The sequence below is a fragment of the Python bivittatus genome, unplaced genomic scaffold, assembly GCF_059951505.1.
Source record: "Python bivittatus isolate LINGU-HERP-01145 unplaced genomic scaffold, Pbiv_v1 ctg000020_np1212, whole genome shotgun sequence".
Lineage (NCBI taxonomy): Eukaryota > Metazoa > Chordata > Lepidosauria > Squamata > Pythonidae > Python > Python bivittatus.
In genome coordinates, this window is record NW_028277030.1 from 5,301,666 (window position 1) to 5,322,011 (window position 20,346).

Consider the following 20,346-nt stretch of genomic DNA (forward strand, 5'->3'; position numbering starts at 1 on the left):
CTATGAGGCCTGGGAACTGAAGGTACAGCTTTACAGTGATTCCACCCTTACCTTAGTGCGTAGTTCCAGCTGGCGGTTGTGAAGGTGCAGACAGTATGGTTCTCTCTCCCCTATGGCTTAACACTTAGATGAAGCTATTGGAAGAGGCCTTCCATTTGCTTAGTGTACAGGATTATCAGTGTGTTGATGATGCCCAGTTAGACATTGCCATCCCAGGATATACAGGAGATCTCCTTGATGTCTTGACCCAGTATCTGGAGGCTGTCAGGAACCAGAGGGCATGAAGTTAAATCCCAGCAAGGCATAGCTGCCTGTTTGCAGAATCAGGTCATCCAACACATCCAGGGATGTCTCTGATGGGGTGGGTCCACCTCTGAGAGAGCATGGGGCAACTTGAGGTCCTCTTGGACTTACAACTACACATTAATGTAAACTATTTCACAGTACATACTCCTCTCTCTTTCATATTTTTTTTCCAAATAATATTCCATTCAGGTGATATTGTTATTTGGATTTGTAAGCTAGATCAGTCAGCTAATCAAAGATGAATGGATTTCCTTACTGTTTTTTAAATAACCTTTTCCATGAAAATCACAACATTAATGGCTTGGAAGTATAGAGAAGTGTTATATATTGAACTGACACATTTTGTCTGTCTCTTTTTCACTACTTACATTTTTTTACATAATGAGCAGTTTGTCACCTAACCTGGTGTTTTTATTGACTCAAAGACACAGTTTGGTTGATGATGATGATGATGATGATGATGATGATGATGATGATGATTAGTTTTATTACTTATTATACAGAGAACATCATAAGCAGTCCTTATGGACAGTCCATTTTTAAGCTAGCTTTTATCTCAATTCCACTTTTGTTGTGCTTTGCAAAGCAGCATGTAAGCTTTAAAATGTATGAATAATCGTAGCGCTTTTCCACCAAGAGACTACACCAAAATATGCTTGGTAGAGAAGACTGGAAAGCCTTACAAATATAGATATGGAAGTGAAGGAATCTAGAAACTGGGTTATGATTCATCTTATGAACGAGGCAGAGCACACAACATATAAGGCAGGGGAGGAGCTGTAAACCCAATTGCAGGGGTCAAGTCCAGATCTTCTTTTGACATTCCAGGAGGTGGTTGGAAAGTGAACCTCTGCAGGAGGCTGGTAAAGAACAGGAAGAGCTCCATTTTGGCAAGCGTCTCACCCAAACATACTCTCCGACCTGCAACAGTGCACAGAGAGAGGGAAACTGGGTTCAGTGGTTCTTCAATAACCTTCTGCACTTCCTGCCATGAAATGGTGGCTCAGAGATGACAAATCACATGCATGAAAGCAAACTAAAATGAAAGCATAAAATGGGGATTAATTGTATAGGAATCATAGCAGTTTTAAAAGAGGAAGCTCCAGTAGTTACCTTCTACACTGAATCCCTGAAAATAGTTTGAGCATCCCACTATAGTTACAGGTTTTGCCAGTTTTTAGGGTGGTGAATGGATTATTTTGATGATTTCCTTACAACTAATGTTCTAAGGAAGAGTCTGTTACTGAAACTTCCTTTCACTATATGCAAGTATGATAGAAGATGTTACCTGCAGAGAAAGGCAGGAACGCATCTTTTTTCACAAATCTTTCTTCAGAGTCAAGAAAATGCTCAGGATAGAATTCATAAGGTTTCTCCCACTGAGATTCATCATGGAGCACCGATGACAGCAACGGAACAATGTGCATACCCTGGAAATCCAAATTAACATGTTATTAAACAATTAACAGCCCTCTTTGGTACATTCATTAATACGAAATTTCAAAAAGCCATCCCAAATACATGAATTTTCCAGAGTGATGGAAATGTGATTTCAATTTCAGGCATATAGAAATGTTGAACGCTGATAGCTTTTATGGCAAAGAGATCAAAAGTGTCAAGAGGACCAGATGATATGATTATCTGGTTGGACATGATAATTAGAAGGGTGTATACTAAGCTACGCTGACAGAACAAAGCATTTATTTCAGACTAATCACCTTGGGAATGAAAAAGCCTTTGAAAGTTATATCCACTGTAGTTGCATGTGCTACATTTGCTGGAACAATGTCAGCAAATCTTTGAACTTCATGGATTACTGCATCGGTATAGGGCATTTTTGTTCGATGTTCTATTCTTGGCTGAGCAGACCCAATGACCCTTGAAATTTCTTCATGGACTTTATCTAGGAAAATAAGATGTATGTTATTGTTTTAATTTTGCATTAAATGCTGGAAACATTAACTGTGAAGGATAGAGTATCATGAATTCAGATATCCATTCAAATTGGAGAACAGAGGCCCAAACGTACATGGGACTTCCATATGCATACATTTATCAATCCAGGGAACACTTTTCGCAGCACAGACTTGTATGTGAAGGGAATCAGAGATCTAGCTGAGCACTGATGTGGACTCTAGATTCAATCAATGCAACTCCAATTGCATTTATTTTAGTTGAATTGGTGGACAAAAACCTTAATTGAGCTTGTACCACCATCCTTGAGGAAAAGACTTAGCTAAATGAATGATACAAGCACCCACAGGGACTGTGCAAAGAGATTCCACACCATTCAGCACATTACCCCCTGTTTGACAACAAGAGTCAGCCATGAAAAGTTCACTTTTGTGGTTCGCTTATTTCATTGAGTTATACTTTCATTTAACTAAATATTCGAATACTGAAATCCAACCAGATGAAAAGTGCTTACTCTGAACGTCAGGATACTTCATCATTAGTAGCATGGCCCAGCGCAAAGTGGTTGAAGTTGTCTCTGTGCCAGCAGCAAATAAGTTACTCACAACAACAGTTAGGTTTTCATTATGAAAATACCTTTTCGTCTCATTTTTCTTCTCCTGCAATATATAAACAGTCTACCTAAGCACATTCAGGGTGCTCATATCAACTAAATAGCAGAGGGCTGGAGGACACTTCACAGCAGGAGAGTCTCCCAGAGTATTGGATTTCAGTCCCCAGCCTTCTGAATCAATGGCAAAGGATTGTGGGAATTGCAGTCCAAAACAGCCATAGACCACTGAGTTCCCTGTGATTTGTGATTCAGACATTCATAGGAATGGAAATAATGAGCATGAAGTCCTAGAGAAAGTCATCTGGAAATTCTTATTTTCTTCCTTCCTTTGCCTGAAAGTCCCAAGACTAGCTCACAGAGGTGGGTCAGTGACTCTTTGCTTTCAGCCTAATTATCTAAAAATAAATTAAAGGCAAAGGGGGCAACAACCAACCCCCCACCCTCCCCCCAGTTTCTAAGAGTTGGAGATCCTAGAATGACAAGCTTCTGGGATAGAAATTCTTCCAGTCGCCTGATGGAAGATATCTCCTTCCTTCTTCTCTCTCTGCTATGAAGCCTCAAAAGTGTAGTAAGTAGATAAATGAAATACTCTCAGAGGGAGAAAAATATCTGAGGTGAGCATTAAAAAAAAAAATATCTCCATTATATTGAAGCTTCTTCAGACATGAAAAACCAAGCCAAATGAATTATTCAGCAATATTTTCAAAAGGATCCTACACTGAGTTCCTACACAACTAAAAATCATTATTTCACAATTGCCTGATATTCTATTAGCGTGTAAACAAGGCTTTCATTAGATAAGACTTTTACTACTACTTGCTACTTTTTAAAAGATATCTTGAAAAAGAGACATGACTTGGGATGAAATTTTCAAAATTTCCATTGTATCTCAATCAAGGTATAATAGCAAGCTTAACAACTCAGATGATTTCGCCAGTTACATTTTTATTATTATTATTATTATTATTATTATTATTATTATTATTATAAATAGCAACAGATGTTGTTTAGATGGGCCTTATTTAAACTGAACAAATCAATACTTTAAATCACGTTTTTCTCAACCTTAGCGATTTTAAGATATGTGGATTTCAACTCCCAGAATTCCCCAGCGAACCATAGTTGAAGCCCACATATCTTAAAGTTGCCAAGGTTGAGAAACACTGCTTTAGACAGATGCTTTGATACAGGTAATTTATACTGCATGTAGCATTTTAATATAATCTTCAAAGTGTACTTTTTGGATGTTATTTTCAGGAAACTCCCTTGGTTTTCACTTTAGAAGCTTCAATTGTTTGTGAAAGAATGAGGTTTTATTTCCCATATTTAAGTTTGTACCAGTAAAGCTACTAGTTTAAAAGTATCAATGTGACATAAAAAGCTCACTAGGAATTGCTGGCATACTTAAAACATTTCCTTACCTCTTGCTGTCGGACAAGAAACGAGTCGATAAAACTCCTCTGGTCATTTTTATCCAGAGCTTTGAGGTGTTCTATGAAAGTGGCCTGTATGAAAGCATGCAGCTCCTTTCTGTTATTCAGGACTCTGTTCCGAGCACCAAAAAGGAAGCCGAACATGGGGAACATATTATAGAGCTGAAAAATACAGAAGGATAAAAAGAGTTATGAAGAAACCCCCAATACCTTTCAAGACCTTTTCATGTGGATCATGCAAAGCATTTTTATTAAAACTGTTCATATTCCACAGTGGGAAAAGGTTGTTTTGCATGCATAAGCCATCAGTTTTTATCTGTCATAGTGAATCTTGAAACACATGGAATACTTATCGCAAATCTTACACTACATTGAAGGTTACACAGTGAACACATAGTGAACTCTTTTCAAAATGGAAAAATAATTACCAAGACAGAAGGGCTTCCTGCAAGCTGAACGTTTTCATTGACTAACTTTAATAGTCTTTGAAATGTGGGGTCTTCATACTCATATCGCTTGCCAAGTAGAATGGACACTATGATATTGCCAACAGCGGAATTCATAATGGCTGTATTCTCAAATGGTTGTCCTATATAGCAAATATTAAAATTAAACAAAGCCATTAAAATGAATTGCAACTGTGAAAGAACACCAGTTTTTAAGGGCTCTTTACTGCCCTAAGACTCCAAATCCTTTCCACCTACACCCACAGCACATTTCTCTAGGAAACCGATAGCCAGTGCCGGAGACCATGGAGATATTGGGCAAGGAAATCTTAAATGGGAGTTGAGTGTGTGAGGAACTTCATGGGTAGCTCTAGAGACTATTGACTTTTCCACAGCAAGTCCCTGGAGATCCAGCTCGAGGTTCTGATTTCCATCAGATGGAAACATTAACCCACCTTCATGAGATTGAAATGTCTTTATCAGGAAGCTGCACTCTTCAATTATTTTATCCTCTATAGTTCTCTTGCCCATTCCATAGTCCCGTAATGCAGATAATGTAAACCGCCGCATCACTTTCCAGTTCTCCCCATGAGAAAAAAGGATACCTAAAGAGAAGGTGCAGAACCGAAAGGCATATTTGCACTACTGAAAATGTCTACCATTATAATGAAGAGAATGTATGTGGAAGTTGTTTTAGCACTATACAGAATCAGGAAGCCAGTGTGGGAAATGCACGTGAAATTTCGTGGGAATCTTTTCTGTAACTCAGAAAATTGCAAACATTCCATCATTTACAAACTCTGCCTCTCCATCTATCCAGCTTGGAGACCAAATTGTCCAGGGGTGGTTGATTACCTTATGGGAAATCAGGAGAAATATAGCTTGAAACATTACAGAATTGACTTCAATTATCTTTCTCTCCTCTTCAATCCTATCATATGGCAGGCAGGATCTTAGTTTCTATCTCGTCTCCTATGTTCTCCAGCCCCATTCTTCTATGTCATCTCCCAATATTTAGAGCGAAAGAAACGTACCGAAGCCCTCTGCAATTTCGTCAGAAAGCTGGATATGTGGCCTCTCTGCAAATGCATCAGCTTGATTCACCAGAGCTTCCTTTACTGTGTTGTACCCAGTCAGTACCACCATTTTCTGGAATCCCATTTGAATCCTGAAGATTGGGCCATATACTTTTGACAACTAGAATTGAACACAAGGGAAAAAAAAGAAAAGAAAGAAGTCGTTCTGATCACCATGTAAACCCCTTTATGCACAATAACAAACCTAGATGCCAATCATGTTTCATAGACCTAAGAGTAAAATCATGCTCTTTCTCTTATTGTCTGAAAGCACATTGTGATGCTGCACTTGCTGTTCAGGGACCAGAAACTAAAGACCTGCTGGAACCTGGTAAAGATGGCAGAATTGCCTGAGGGAGGCATCTTTGTTGAAAGCAGAGCGGGAAGTGGCAAAAATGCATTGATCCCAAAGGAACTCACACCCTAACCCTACCCTACACAAAGTTGGGGCAAGGAGCCCAGCAGGAGTTGAAGAGGGAAGCTGGGGAGAATGGTGGAGAACATGAGCACAATGGAGGTATAGGGAGAGGTAATCTTTCTGAGATTATGTAATCTTCCAGATATTCTTAATTGCCAGATGACAGAACTTGAGAGCTTTATATAAAACGTATTTAATAGCAGGAACTATTTCATTCAATTCTCAACTCATGTCTTTCCGAGAAAATGCAGTTAATTGATATTTTGAAATAGCAATTCATCTGTAATCAACAGTTTGCATATTTTTCCAGAACAAAACATATTCTGTATTCCTAAGTGTGTATAAGTTTGCAAACTGAAACTAGGACAAGTAATTGCATGTACTGAAAATGCATGTTCAATGTTAAAAGCTTTGTTTTGTTCATAAACCTCCCCATTCAGAGATTTTTTATTGTAAGGTGAAAGAGGTATGTATATTTGAGAGTGATGTGGATTCAATTTATGCCTTTGTGGTTCTCTTCAACTACCATAGCTCAGTTGTGGAATTATAAATAGAGCTACTGGGGCAATAAAAATCCAGATGAGTTCATTTTCTGTATCTCTTTGCTTCCATCTAATGGTCTTCTGGTACCCCAGATCATAAGAAGAGGGAAAACAAAACACTATATCAATTCCTGTTTGAATTCTCGTGATTTCTATTATCAACACATCAAGCATCTCTAGTTTTGGAAGTGAACTTCCTTTTATGTAGGTAAGAGAATAACTTATCTAAACGGAGAGTAGGATTGGAATCAAATGATCTTCTAATCCCTGGAGAACCATTGTTCTTGGTGCTCTCCCAAAAACTGCAATGTTAGCACAAGCCCAAATGCATCAGCAGCCATCACGGTTAGCATTCCACCTTTCAGTCTGAAAGGAAATTTTCCATATGGCCCATAATGGGAAGAGCAAAAGCCACTTGCTTCCTACAAAGTAAGGTTTACTGATGTAATTGTAACTGGTGACCTCAATGCAAGGGTGGACTCTAATGAGAGAACCCGCTTCTTCTCATGTTCCAGATTCAGATATACGTTTCCCTTCACTTACTCAGCAATTCAGGGATGAAATAAAGAATTTTTATATAAAATTTTTATCCCTCGAATGGATCGATCAGCAGGAGTGCTATGCTGTGCTCCATCAGCTCCATAACACCTCAATTCCTTGCACTCTCCTGAGCTTGTGGCATTCTTAATGGACATGATGAGACCTTCCAGCCGAATTGCTGTGGAAAAGTCCTTTGCCAAGAACCAACACAGATACACTAAAAAGAAGGCAGCTGGATATTTGTTGCAGTGCATTTGTTCATTTCTAATGGCCATAAAAATTGTTGGGATAAAATGCTTCCTATCCATTCCCTCCCAGAGATCTCTGCTTCGACATCATGGTATTCCTAAGGTAGGGCACCAAGTAGATGTTGACACAATATAAGGCAGTGGAGTGAGAGCCCTATTCTACCACCTCTTGCAATCCACCAATATTGACCTGAGGGAAATATACATTAATCCTGCCCCCCCCCCCACTCTGAAAACAACTAAAAACCTCTCAATTTATCTGCCCCTTGAAGGATTATGTCCACAAAAGGCCTAACTAATCCTGCCAAGATCTTGCAGTTCTGCACATAACATAGCACGGTTACAATGACTGTTAAACAACAAAATAAAATCAGAACAGCTCCAAACTCTCTTGACCCATTTTGTTGACATTTGGTAGTATTCAAGAAATGTCTAGTTGTTTTAATTGCTTTCAGTCACCATTTCAGTGTGTTACCTTTAACATTGTTCTGTGGGGCCTTTTCAGATCCATAATGTGGAGATTTCCAAGGAGGGGTAAAATTCTTGGTCCTGGTGGAAGATTTGGGGAGTTGTTATTCCAGGAACTGCTCATTTTCAAAATGAACACAGTCAGAAGAATAAAGAGGAGTGATATGGAAACAAGTCCAGTCCAATCCATTTCCTTTCAGAAAATCGTTTCTGTAGTACTTAAAATGAAAAATGCAATATAATTTGATCAAGGAAAGTTCTTGTACAATGACCTGCATAGAAATCTAAAAGTGTTGCATTACCCTAGACACAGCTTAAATATGTTTCCAGTGAATCATTATCTTGCCTAACATAATGAGCTATCTTCCTGGTTTGTTTTGATTTGTTTTACTTTTCTTCAATATGATTACTTAATAATTGAGGTGGGTGGTATCTACATACTTCCCCAAATAAAAAAGTTTGCCTACAGTCATTTGGGTCATAGGCAAACCAACATCCTGGACTAGTGACAACATTCAGTTATAATTAATCTTGCTGAGTAAAGGGAGCATTGTGAAATTCAGTTGGGTAATTATTGAACTGCAGCTTGCGAGAGATTTTTGAAAGTACATTAACACTTATTTTGAGCCAAATAAGTTTTCATGATGGAATTGCACTTTGTTTGTGGAATACCATGTTCTGGATTATATAGCAAATAGATTATATAGTGAATCCTCCTTTCAATTTTCCTCTGCTTCTATCATGTCCTCTACTTCCTTACTCAGGTAACATGGCAGTTCTCCTAACCCTGCATTCTCAGCTCTTCTCTTCCTCCAATAAGAGAAGCCACCAAACAATCTAATGGGATGCAAGCACCAATCTTAATGACAGTCTTGGAGGCTCTTTTTGGTCTGCCTGTGTATCATGTCCACAGTCCCAAGGCTTCAGCCTCTTGGCCCAGCCAATTGGCCAAGCCACGGTTTTACTTCTCCAGCCATATTGGATAAAGCATTTGCCTTTCTTCTCCAGGAGTAGCACAACCTGCAAAGGCATCACTTGTCTACCAGCTGCTGAGTTTGGCTTTCAGATGGATCTCAACCCCAGTTCCAGCTATCTCCAAAATTGAATGGTAGGATTCTATTAACGTCAAGCTGTTGCTTTCTCCCCCTCCTTTTTCCCTACTACCGATAATTTTCAGTATCATGAGGACTCTTGGTACCATCCTCTTGGCTACATGGCAGCATCTCTTCCTGATCTGCTTTATCTCTTTGCAGGGATGATTATGAAGTCACCCAGACTGTTAGTACTGAGCAGTTTTAACCTTTGTCTTTGAACTTGAAGAATTGGACTTAGGAATTCATGACCACCATGACAACAATGACTTAGTCCCAGCATATAGTCCCTGGCCGAACCCAATCACACTAGATTGGCCTTTATCCTTGGAGTAATGTTATGTAATTTGGTTCTGGGGAATGTTTTCACCATTTCTTTCTCATAGACAGATCACTTCCTCATTATGGGGTCAAGCAGAACTGCCAAATTCTGCAGGAAGGGTGTGTCGGTTATGATGGCTTGCCCTAAATGTTTGATGGATCTGGATAGTTTCTAGATACCACTTGGAGACTTTCCCAGCAATCTGAATGGCCGTTCTGTTGGTTGCCTCATCACCCCCTGGAATATGCTAGTGACCGGAGTGATAAATAAGAAAGCTCCTCAGAGATCCCCCCAAGTCCACCAATCCCAGGCAGCTCTTTTACTCTCAGAGTAAATGAAATGAAACAAGGGAAGAAATGCCTGGAATAACTGTGGTGGTAAATGAGAAGGTAATATAATTGGATATGGTCCAAAGTTTAATTGAAGCCTATTCTGTGGCAGTCATGGTATTTCTCTGCTCTTATTGCATCTGCAGAATGTCGTCCAGCTGCACCATTTAGAACGTCCCAGATCCTGTAGGGCATGGGTATGTGGACAGCCAGGGTGCACCTCTTAAGGGTCTCCATCTACCAGGAAGTGCATTAAGAAAGGGGGTTAACAGTGGGCATTGTTGGTGGGATCTCCTCTCCTATGAGCAGCCTGGTTCCCAAGGCAAGAATGCCCTCCATTCTCATGGCTTTCCAGAAGCTGATGAATACCTGATTCTTCCAGATAGCTTTTTGTTATTGAGTGGTTTGTTTGTTTTGTATTTTATTTATTTATTTTGCCCAGTACGCTTTTGATTTTAATCCTACATCGGCCACCCAGAGTCACAACTGGCAGCTTGGGTGTCCATACAAAATGGTCTTTGGGGACTGATTGTGGAGCCATTGGCACCTATAATGGATTAATGTAATGTATTGCTTATTACTGTTGTTGCTCTAATGTTATTAGCATATGTAAACTGCCTAAAGTCCATCAGTAGTGAAGAAGGGATTTTCCATTAAATAAACAAATTGTTCAACATTCTCATGAATATGCTGGGAACGATATCTTTATGTATTTTGAGTGTGATTTCACTCCCAGCTTTAACTCCGTTACTATCAATTCTAGGAAAGTTCTAGATAAATTAACATTTCTTGATGTCAGCCAAGAGCTATGGTGCTGCTCTGAGCATCTTCTGTGAAGTAAACCAGATAATTACCTAGATGACAAAATGAGAATTTGGCAGGAAGAACACAGTAACAGTGATAAAAGCAAGGAACCAGGAGACCTGGTTATAATCCTTGGCATTATATTCTCAGAGCAAGACTTTACTTACTTAAAGATGAGCACGCATTTATGAACATATACCTGGGAAGAAGTTAGGCTTGCAAGTGTGTGGAGGCCACCATGCAGATTTATAATCCTCCCAAATATCCAAAAGGGGCTCAATTACAGTATTACCATCTTTTCCTCTGCCTATTTTTGGGATGGCTGGGTTCCTTAAGCATACCTTACTCTGTCTCTCAGATATATTTCCCATAATATACAAGCAGTTACAGGTGCAAGCAGTTACTTTATGTTGGCATAATTGGCAGTCCTGCCCTGAGAAACTCTAGCTCCCAGTGTCATCTCTTATATATAATGGGGATTTCTCTCTGCTTCTTCCGCTTTAGACAAGAAATGCTGACTTCTGGATTCCTCTGAGTGCTATTCAGGAGTTTGTTTGTTTGATTTGTATCTCTCCTTTATTTGTACAACTCAAAGGAGTATACATAATGTTCCTGACTCCTGTTTTCCCCAAAACAACAAATTTTAACAACAATAACAACACTATTTGCAAACAGCTCGATCAGGGTTTCCATAGGAAAACAAAGAGAACCCTGGACTAGAAAACATAGCTGTACCACTGATGTGGAAATCTGAAGGCTGTCATAGTTTTACAAAACCCAAAGCATTGGGCAGAGGCATCCCGAAAACATGGCTGTCCAGTCTTTGCTTGACTACATCAACAAAGGGGGCACAATACCTCCCTTTACTCATTGTTGCACTGCTGCTGTAATCTGGAAGTTTTCTGTAGCTTTCAAGATCTGTTTCCATGATGATCTCACATGGGAGAGAAGGCATGACCCAGGTTAACTGAGAGAAATACAGCAGGTACGGTATGGAAGAGTGGAAGAGGAAGGTATCTGTCTCAGGCTCAAAAAGTAGTGTTGCCACCTGGGAGCCAATTGAAGATTTGGATTCCCTTTTTTGGGTTTAGCAAGCATTGAATGCCCTGGGAATTAGGAACTGGAAGACCAGAGGGTTAGACCTCAGGGCTTCAGCCCAGCTGTATGACCGACTGGCAGGATAACATCGCATGAGCAGCTAAGAGTCAAGTTGCCCAGCAGGTTGGCTGGCCAAGTGATGGAATCCTACAGACCCTTCATCATGGGTTGTGGCCAAAACCTGCCTTGTTGTTCAGCAAAACGGCAATCTCTCTCTCTCTCTCTCTCTCTCTCTCTCTCTCTTTCTCAAAAAAAAAAAAAAGAGGTTCTTGATGTTACCATCTGGAGCAGCCCAGGTGCCTCACTGCTAATTCCTGGCTTATATGGTAGCCTAAGAAGTTTGTTTTATGATGATCCAGTGGTCTGCATTAAAAAACGGGGGGGAGGGGGGAGGAGGCGACTGCTGTGCTTTTCTTTATCAGCCAGTTTTCTTCACTATTGTCCCATATTGGGATGTCCTCTTCACTTTCATCAAACAGCAATAATGCATATTATTGCAATTATAGCTGGTGTAGCATCCAAACATGAATTGAGTGATGCTTGCATGCAAATCTTAAATGTGGAAGCAGCTTGCATCACCCCCTGCTCATTCCCGGATGTTCTGAATTCCTTAGCCACAGCTGTCTAGAAACATGAAACGTAATTCTCTTTTCTTTCCCATCTTGCTGCCATGGCCAGCTCAGACTCTGATGATGAGGAGGCTGGCAAAGAGCAGGAGCTGCTGCCTGAGGAGCGGCAGGCAGAGGTGGTGGGACTGTCCGGTCACCGTCAGGCACAGCTGCCGCCGGTCTCTGAAGATGAGGAGCCTGCTGTCACCCCCTCCCTGGGCAAGGGCTCGCCATGCGGAGAGGAGACCAGGGCAAAGGCGCTCTGCGAGGCTCCTGGCGAGAAAGCAGCTGTGCCCTTCCAACTGAGCAATACTTGTCAGGCCTAGCCCAAGGAACTCCAGGAGACCATGCAGATCAGTTCAGCAATGTTTATTAGCTACAACCTCTAGCAAGAATCTTCCCAGACTGAAACTCAATTCCCAAAGTCAGCCAGTCAAAATAGAGTGAATTCCTCAGGGAGGTGCCAGCCTCATCCTCTTATCTCTTCCTCGCCCCTCAGGAGACAAAACAGCATGTTTCCCTCCCTGAGCATGGCCTTCATAAGTCCATTCCATCACAATACTGGGGCTGCTTCCATTTAAACATTTCCATCTTCTTAATTCTTTAAGAAGAACGGCAAGCTTAAGCCTCTCCATTAGCAACAACTGTTCGTTTACCAGATGCCGTGTGCCTGACTCCCAGTTTGAAACCTCATGACTTTGACTCTGGACCTGGACCGGCTGATGAACCTCTGCAACCTTTGGGCCCTTGGACTTGGCTTGACCACTTTTGTGCCCACCGTTTTGGATTGGAACTCTTTTGAGGCAACCTTGCTGAACTTTAGGGGACTTGTTTCTCTACTGTACATGTATGTGCACTTGCACTCACATTTCCTTTGCTGTTTGATTATTTATTTCACAAAATGTATCAGTAAAGTTTGCAACCACCTCTCTGTGTGCTTCTGTGTGCTTGACCTAGGACTGGACACTTACCATAATTCAAGTAACAGCCATAGTTCACCTCTTTCTTCTTCCAGTTCTTCTTACTTAATTTTCTTTACTTAAAATCAAGAATGATTAGAGTCCTGAAGTCCAACCAGAGGAAAAGTACTTCTTCTGGATTTCAGGATCCTTTATCATTTAACAGAATGATCCATCTCAGAATGGTTGAAGCCGTTTTCATGCAAGCCCTGAATGAGTTAATCATAACATTGGTGAGGGTTCCATTATGAAAATCACCACAAATCTTGTTTTTATCCTGCAATGTAGTCTCAAATACTTAAGAGGAAGAAAAGCCATGTGTGGGATGATCATTAAACACAGACGCACACACAATATCTCCAGCAGATTGATGCCTTCACAGAAACAACAGACTCAGTGTCTAATCAGGAGCAGCTTAACTGTGGACATGATAAACTAAGTGAGAGGTCAAGACTGAGCAAAGAGCATTGCTGTTGCATAGGATTCTATTATTGATTAACTAAACATGGTTAACAACAATTACAACTCCACATAGAAAGCATTGCAGTAGTCCAAACAAGAAGTAACTAGGGCAGGGGTGACTGAAAATCCTGTCCTCAGGACTATATTCCAGGCATCTGGTGAAGTGGGCTGTGAGCCATGAAACCCCCTGAATAACAAACCAATTAGGTTTTAAGATAGCATAAGACTATTATATTTGTTTCAAAGGCAAAAAACCCCTGGAATGTTTCCCAGTGTGTCAATGATCATTCGAGAAGTGAGATCTTGTGCACCTTACTCAGGAAGAAGGTAACGATAAACGCATTGACTCTACTGATTTTCCTTTCCATTTCTAAATCGAAGACATGATTCTAAAATATTATTTGACATGAGTTTCTTGAGCCATTTCCCCCCATTTAAAGTTGTTATTCCCTGCTTCCCTAAAATACAGTATATAAATCTGTACTTTGTGCACTCCATCTTCATTCCTGTATCCATTCTGACATGCGTACATACATGTTAATGTTCAGATATGAATGGGGGACATGTGGGAACTACATTCCTGTGTAAGCCACTGGTTTGATTTGGAGATGGTCCTCTCCTCTTTCAGGATGAATGAAAATGGCATCTCGGTTGTCTTTCTGTTGAATGCATTCCCCTTGGTGGCCATCATTTCATTTCACAGAGGCCTCTGGAACAGAAGCAGGGAATAGTCCTGTTTTAAGGATCGTATTACACCAAAAGTAATCTGTTGGGGCTACAGACCATTGGTGGGGAGGGCTTAGGCAGCGGGTGCTCGCCCCTGAGGCATCATCCTTTCTTTCTCTTTTTCTCCTTTGTAATTAACCGGTATGTGGGGACACACATTTCTCTCTAAGGCTCATGGTTAATCTTTAGTGAAGCAGGGAGATACTGCTTCGCCAGCAACAATAAGTGGGTCAGAAGCAAAAAACTGAGTTGAGGTTACTTCACATTTATTGTCTCCCCTTGCCTCCCCCTACACTCACAAATCACATCCTCATACTTAATAAACAGCCACCCCTTCCTCCATTATTGCTGCAGCTACAGTATAGGGAAAGAAGGTGAGGGGATGTAATGTCTCATGTAGTCACTGGACAAAGCAGTCAATAAAAGTATCAGGAACACTTGTGACATTAGAGAATGTTGATTGAGGACATGAATGTGTGTATATTTACAGTTGCAAAAGATTAGCTTCAATGCACTTCCTTCAGCAGTTATTGATGGCAAACATCAAAAAATTCCCTTCCACAAACAACTTTGCCTCTGTGACTCCCACACTGGAGAGGATGTTCAGCATGTCCTGTGGTACTGTAATTTCTATTTATGACTGGTAGATTGTTTACTAACAATATGAAAATGTAGCCATCCATAACTATTTCATAAATGAGAGTGAAAGGGTGATAGTGCTGCTCAGAAAGAAGGGTAAAAGCAAGGAATGGATCCAATTCTCTTGCTTATTTGGGAACCAGTTTTTCTTCTTGGAAATAGATGTTCATACCTTACTCATTAAAAACTAAAATATATTTTGTCTATGCAGCTGGTGCATTGTCTATACAGCTGGTGCATTGATGTTGTGTCCAAGTCAGATCATCACTGGTTTTCATCTGAACACACAGAGATTTAGCTGCAAGCAGGGTTTTTAGTGTTTTAAAGATAAGTAAAAATTATATAAAAACAAGAGGCCAGTTTGTTGATTGTTCTTTATGTAGTGATTGATACAATAACTAAGGGCCAATTTTGATATACCCCTTGTCTACTACTAATGTTTAAGAGAATGCATAGGTCAAGGCCACCAAAAGACAACACCCAAAAAGTAGATGTTGTAAAAAAGGCTCCAAGAAAGACAGATGCAGCTAAGCAATCCAGACTCATGAGTCTCTGAATGTTTGTCAGAGTCTGCACACTCATTCTCAAAGTTGGCAGGAACAAGCAAGCGGGCCTGCAATTAACACTTTAATCATTTAACTGTTTAGTATGCATTGCTAGTCTAAATTAAATGAAACTATGGTTTTTAGCTTGCGTAGATCCTGACAAGGTTCCTAGATGGAGGAACGTGGTAAAGCACATAACGTGTAAGTCTTGGGCGGCGTTGTAAACCCAACTGCACGGGTCAGGTCCAGGTCTTCTTTTGATAATCCAGGAGCTGGCTGGAAGGTGAATCTCTGCAGAAGGCTCGTGAAGAACATGAACATTTCTGTTCTGGCAAGGGTCTCACCTGGACATACTCTCCGACCTGTAACAAGGTATAGAGAGCAGACGATTTGGGATTATTAGTTTTGTTAATAATATTTTATTCCACCTTTTCATGACATACTGGTTGTGAGTTCACCGTTAAAATGAGAATAACAAATCCAACCCAAGAATTTAATGCCTGGGGATACATTTCTTTCTAAATTGGGTGGCACATAATTTAATAAATTATTGTTATCATTACTATTTTTATTCTGTTCCTCATAGAGCATTTCTAAGTTAGCAGCAACGTGAAAGAGAAGAAACTACTGTGGATTAACTCTTACACTGCTAGCCACTTTGGGAACTTTTAATCAGGGAGAAAAGCTGAATATCATTTTAATACATTCTTTTAAGAAAAAACGAGCTGCTACCTGCAGAGAAAGGCATAAATGCGTCTCTTTTTACAAATTTTCCTTCAGCGTTGAGAAAATGTTCAGGGTAGAAAGCATATGGCTTCTCCCACTGAGATTCATCGTGGAGCACAGAAGTCAGCAACGGAATGACATGGGTGCCCTACGGAGAGAAAGCAATGGGTGATTTAAAAATAGAGACGGTATATAATGCACAGAGTTATGGTATAATCCTGAGATTCCCAGTGTGCTACCCCTGGCACCAATGTGCCCAGATACCTAACCTCAGGCACCCTGCCAAATGTTATGCTCAACCCAATTATTGTTATGCGCATGCACATAAGTAGATACACATATTCTCACAGAGCGTGCTTGTGGAAATTAGGGTGTAGTAAACATAACCTATGCAGACTGAGCATGCATAAATCCCATCTAGTTCCATAGTCCTTAATCCCAAAGATTACGAACTGTTTATCTCAGTTCATTTTGCATAGGGCTAGGCAAAAGGTCCAGATTCAAAGGCAAAACAGGAGTTGGTCCATGTAAACACAGACAGCATCTGTTGGGAGACCTTCAAACCATGCACATTCTCCCCAAGACTGTATGGCAGCCACTCAGTCCCAAGAGAAAGTGCTGGACTGCGTAGAAGAGATCCTTGAATTGCTGAACTTCTTTGTGACTTTGTTTCTGCTGGCAACAATACAATGGACTTGTAAAAGGCCTTTCTGCTGGACTGCAAGCACAAAAAAACGACATGGGCTTGCTTTGTAGTAAATCCTGCTAATTCCCTACTTCCTAGTCTTAGGGCGGTAGGCCCAGGACTTTTAACCCTGTTCAAACAATACGCTACCCTCATTCTCCATGTGTCCCCATCTATGTATGGAGAAAGAGGTATCTGCAATGGAAAGCCTCTTGATCCATGGAAACTTTCCGAACCTTAGGAATCCAGTGTCTTCATTCCTGTGGATTTCCTCCACGGACGGAGAGTTTTTCCATAGCATATTCTCACATGTTACATGCGGATGGCAAAAAGGGCAGGGCACGCATGCATACATGTTCTCAGAGAATATATGAGAACATCATGACATCATTATTTCTAAAAATAGCTTGTATTCCTATTTGAGAATTACGGTAATATAGACTCTTTCTGATTTTTGGTTACTATAGACTAACGTAGCTCTCCTCCTATAATGCACACTTGTATCTGGGTGCAAGCTTGTGCCTCCATCGAATCTGAATAAAATCAAATTTGCCAGATTACCGTAGTCCTGGGTTTAACGAAGTGTGGTGGGAAGTGTTAATGAAAGCTTTTAAAGATTGCTTCCTGCTATACTACAATAAGTAGACTGATAGTAACCAGCTGACTAGCTGAGACGAGAAAGTGAACAACACAGATATATCACCTTTGCAATGAAGTAGCCCTTAAAGGTAACGTCCGTTGTAGTTGCATGTGGCAAGTTTAAGGGAAGAATATCAGCATATCTTTGAACTTCATGAAGTACAGCATCTGTGTATGGCATTTTTGTTCGGTGTTCAGCTCTGGGCTGAGCAGACCCAGCAACGTTTGCTATTTCTTCCTGGATCTTTTCTGAGATAGTAAAACAATAATATCCAGTAAGAGCATCTCAGGGTTGTTGGACATGGTGCTAATGCTTGGAAATATTAAATCCCGTTGCTTACAGTTGACATGAGATGCAGATTTCCTCTGGAAACTGAGCACGAGTAGTCCAAGAACATATATGCAGAGAAAAGCAGCACAGGACCTCTAAGTGTACATATGATTGCTGGTTATTACCTGTGCTTTTTACGCACAAGACTGCGATATATCAGACAACAGCTTGCCAAAACTGAATGTGCCTATCCAGTTTGGTTATCAAGAGACAGCCTGTTGCAGGTTCCCCTCTCTTCAACAGGTGCCTGGAGGATGAACCAGGTAGCAAGCCTTCTCAGTGGCAGACCCCACTCTATGGAAGAAGCCCCTTGGAGGTACAAATGCCACCTATCCTACTGCCATACAATAGCCAAAGCAGCACTGTTTCAGCAGGCATTTGGATTTTCAGGTGCCTTAAGCCGTTGGGTACCTATCAGGTTTTTACTGTGTAGGGGAGGTTTTAATAACTGTGCGTTTTCTCTCTCTCCCTCTTATGTATGACTTTGTTGTACCCTGCCTGTTGGGTCGAGTGGACTATACATATTTGTAATCATATAACATAACAGTCATGTATTTGGAGCTTAGATGTCAACATCTTGCATCATCGTAGTTTTCCAGTGACTAATAACTTGTGCTCACTAAATGCTAGGGCTATACCATGCTTTGGATTTGGCTTCCAAAACATGCTCTGGAACATGCAGAAGGATGCAATCCCAGGAAAAGGAGCAGTTGCTTTAAGGTACTGCAGGCAGGTGCTCCATTCGTACTTCTGCATGATTCAAGCCGGTATAGAAACTAGGAAATATAATTCCTTGGTTCTTTTTTCCCCTACATTCAGGTATTACCCAAAGTCATTTCTTAATTACTCCAGGTCTAACATCATATAACTGAAATCAAGATGTACTAAAATAATGGAAGCCAACGAATTGTAAAGTACTTACTCTGAATTAAAGGGTATTTTATCATTAGAGTGAAGGCCCAGAACAGAGTGCTTGAAGTTGTTTCCACACCAGCAACAAATAGATTCGTCACAGACTCTTCTAGATTTTTAACATGGAAATATCCATTGTTCCGCGTCTTCCTTTCCTACAGTTAAAAGAAAGAACTGGTTTAAAAACTGGTTTTAAAAGGGAGCACTCCAGGACACATTGCAAAGAAAAAGCAGCCTTCTCTAGAACACTCTCTAGTTGTACCTATGCAGATCAACAGCTTTATGTCCAGATAAAATCCAGATTTCTCCCAGAGTGGAAATCTGCCTTGTCAAAGAAGTAGTAAAATGATCTGCACTAAGTAGTATGCAAAATGTTTCAAGCTTAAAACAGTCCATTTTGAGTCCAAAATGTTCTGACTTTACCTGAAGTTTTTCAACCATTCTGAAGATGTTCCAAACTCAGGCCATTCTGAATTTGCAATGTTTTGTACAAACTTAGTCTATATATCCCTACTAGTTTGAGGGGATTTACTATATGGGTACAGAGTATGCTATGCAAAGTTTGACAGGAGGGGTGAATGCCAAATGGATTGAAAGAAAGGTTAGTATAACCCACTTCTCGGGGGTAGAGCATCAGCGACATGGAGTAGCGACGCAGAATGAAGAACTTTCAGTTGGAGGGAACTGAAAAGCTTGACTCTTACATACAAGCAATGTATATATAAATGTTGACGCATGAGTTGGAAGCTGAGAATCTTTAGACTGGAGCTCTATAAATTATTTTGACTTTGACTTTTTTATTGAAAACAAGCTGGATAGATTTCATTTCAGTTTTGATGCTGGGCAGAGAGCTAATGCCTAGAGTAAAAAATTTAAGCCAGCAGATTTTGCCAGTGTGGAATAGAGTTAAAAATAAAAATAAACCCTTCAAGAAGAGTTTTCAGCGACTGGAAAGAGTTGAAGTTGAAGTAAATGAAATAATTATGTCAGATAATAAAGATTTAGGAAAGCCCAAAGTGGGGTGGAATCTGGAGGAAGAAGTAAAGATTAATCAAGGAGCTAATTAATGTTCACAGGAAGCTGCCATTGTGCCTAGGCAGAAAGAGAAGGGAGAGAAAGGAGAAAAGACAACAGTTATGGATCTGGCGGAGATGTTGACAAGATTTGCAGAAATGATGCAGAAAAATAATGACTCTCTTAGAGCTCAGATGGTGGATGAGATACTAACAAGAGTAAATAAAACACTCTTAGGAATTAAACAAGAAATCAAAGTTGTTACCACGAGAGTGGAGGACTTGGAGAAAAAGGCAATATATAATCAGAAGAAGATGCTGGAATATAATACAAAGTTTGAACAAGGGGAGCTAAAGATGATTGACATTCAAGATCGTGAATGTAGATCTAGTATAAGTATTCGTGGGCTCCCAGAGGAATCTGGGGAAAATCTCGGGAATCTGAGAAGGAAA

General features: G+C 40.4%; 2 protein-coding genes and 1 long non-coding RNA gene across 3 annotated transcripts; 1 reads left to right on the plus strand and 2 right to left on the minus strand.

The window, feature by feature from the left end:
* Positions 1–746: 746 nt before the first annotated feature.
* Positions 747–8,305, minus strand: LOC103059914 (cytochrome P450 2K4-like). Its single transcript, XM_007430751.4, has 9 exons — positions 8,012–8,305; positions 5,747–5,909; positions 5,168–5,317; positions 4,695–4,855; positions 4,255–4,428; positions 2,735–2,879; positions 2,025–2,209; positions 1,595–1,736; positions 747–1,227 (listed from the first exon to the last, which is right to left on the minus strand). The coding sequence occupies exons 1-9, from the start codon at positions 8,192–8,194 to the stop codon at positions 1,040–1,042; spliced, it is 1,491 nt and encodes a 496-aa protein (XP_007430813.1). The 5' UTR covers positions 8,195–8,305; the 3' UTR covers positions 747–1,039.
* A 378-nt stretch (positions 8,306–8,683) lies between these two features.
* Positions 8,684–13,183, plus strand: LOC148216969 (uncharacterized). The gene is made up of 3 exons (XR_015794813.1): positions 8,684–8,768; positions 9,013–9,112; positions 12,327–13,183. It is a non-coding gene; the product is annotated as an uncharacterized LOC148216969 (long non-coding RNA).
* A 1,491-nt stretch (positions 13,184–14,674) lies between these two features.
* On the minus strand, positions 14,675–19,306 carry LOC148216970 (cytochrome P450 2K1-like). The gene is made up of 4 exons (XM_088133892.1): positions 18,891–19,306; positions 17,702–17,886; positions 16,320–16,461; positions 14,675–15,949 (listed from the first exon to the last, which is right to left on the minus strand). Exons 1-4 carry the CDS (start codon positions 18,913–18,915, stop codon positions 15,756–15,758), a joined length of 546 nt encoding a protein of 181 aa, XP_087990018.1. The 5' UTR covers positions 18,916–19,306; the 3' UTR covers positions 14,675–15,755.
* Positions 19,307–20,346: the final 1,040 nt, after the last annotated feature.

Bases quoted from the DNA above. Each gene is read 5' to 3' on its own strand.
- LOC103059914 (XM_007430751.4), bottom strand. From the start codon at position 8,194: ATGGATTGGACTGGACTTGTTTCCATATCACTCCTCTTTATTCTTCTG. The intron at 4,856-5,167 runs GTGGGTTAATGT...TTTGCTATATAG, and splicing joins GACATTTCAATCTCATGAAG to GACAACCATTTGAGAATACA. The intron at 1,737-2,024 runs GTGATTAGTCTG...TTGGATTTCCAG, and splicing joins AAGGCTTTTTCATTCCCAAG to GGTATGCACATTGTTCCGTT.
- LOC148216970 (XM_088133892.1), bottom strand. From the start codon at position 18,915: ATGATAAAATACCCTTTAATTCAGA. The intron at 17,887-18,890 runs GTAAGTACTTTA...TTACTATCTCAG, and splicing joins AAAATACCCTTTAATTCAGA to AAAAGATCCAGGAAGAAATA. The intron at 15,950-16,319 runs GTAGCAGCTCGT...ACCTTGTTACAG, and splicing joins ATTTATGCCTTTCTCTGCAG to GTCGGAGAGTATGTCCAGGT.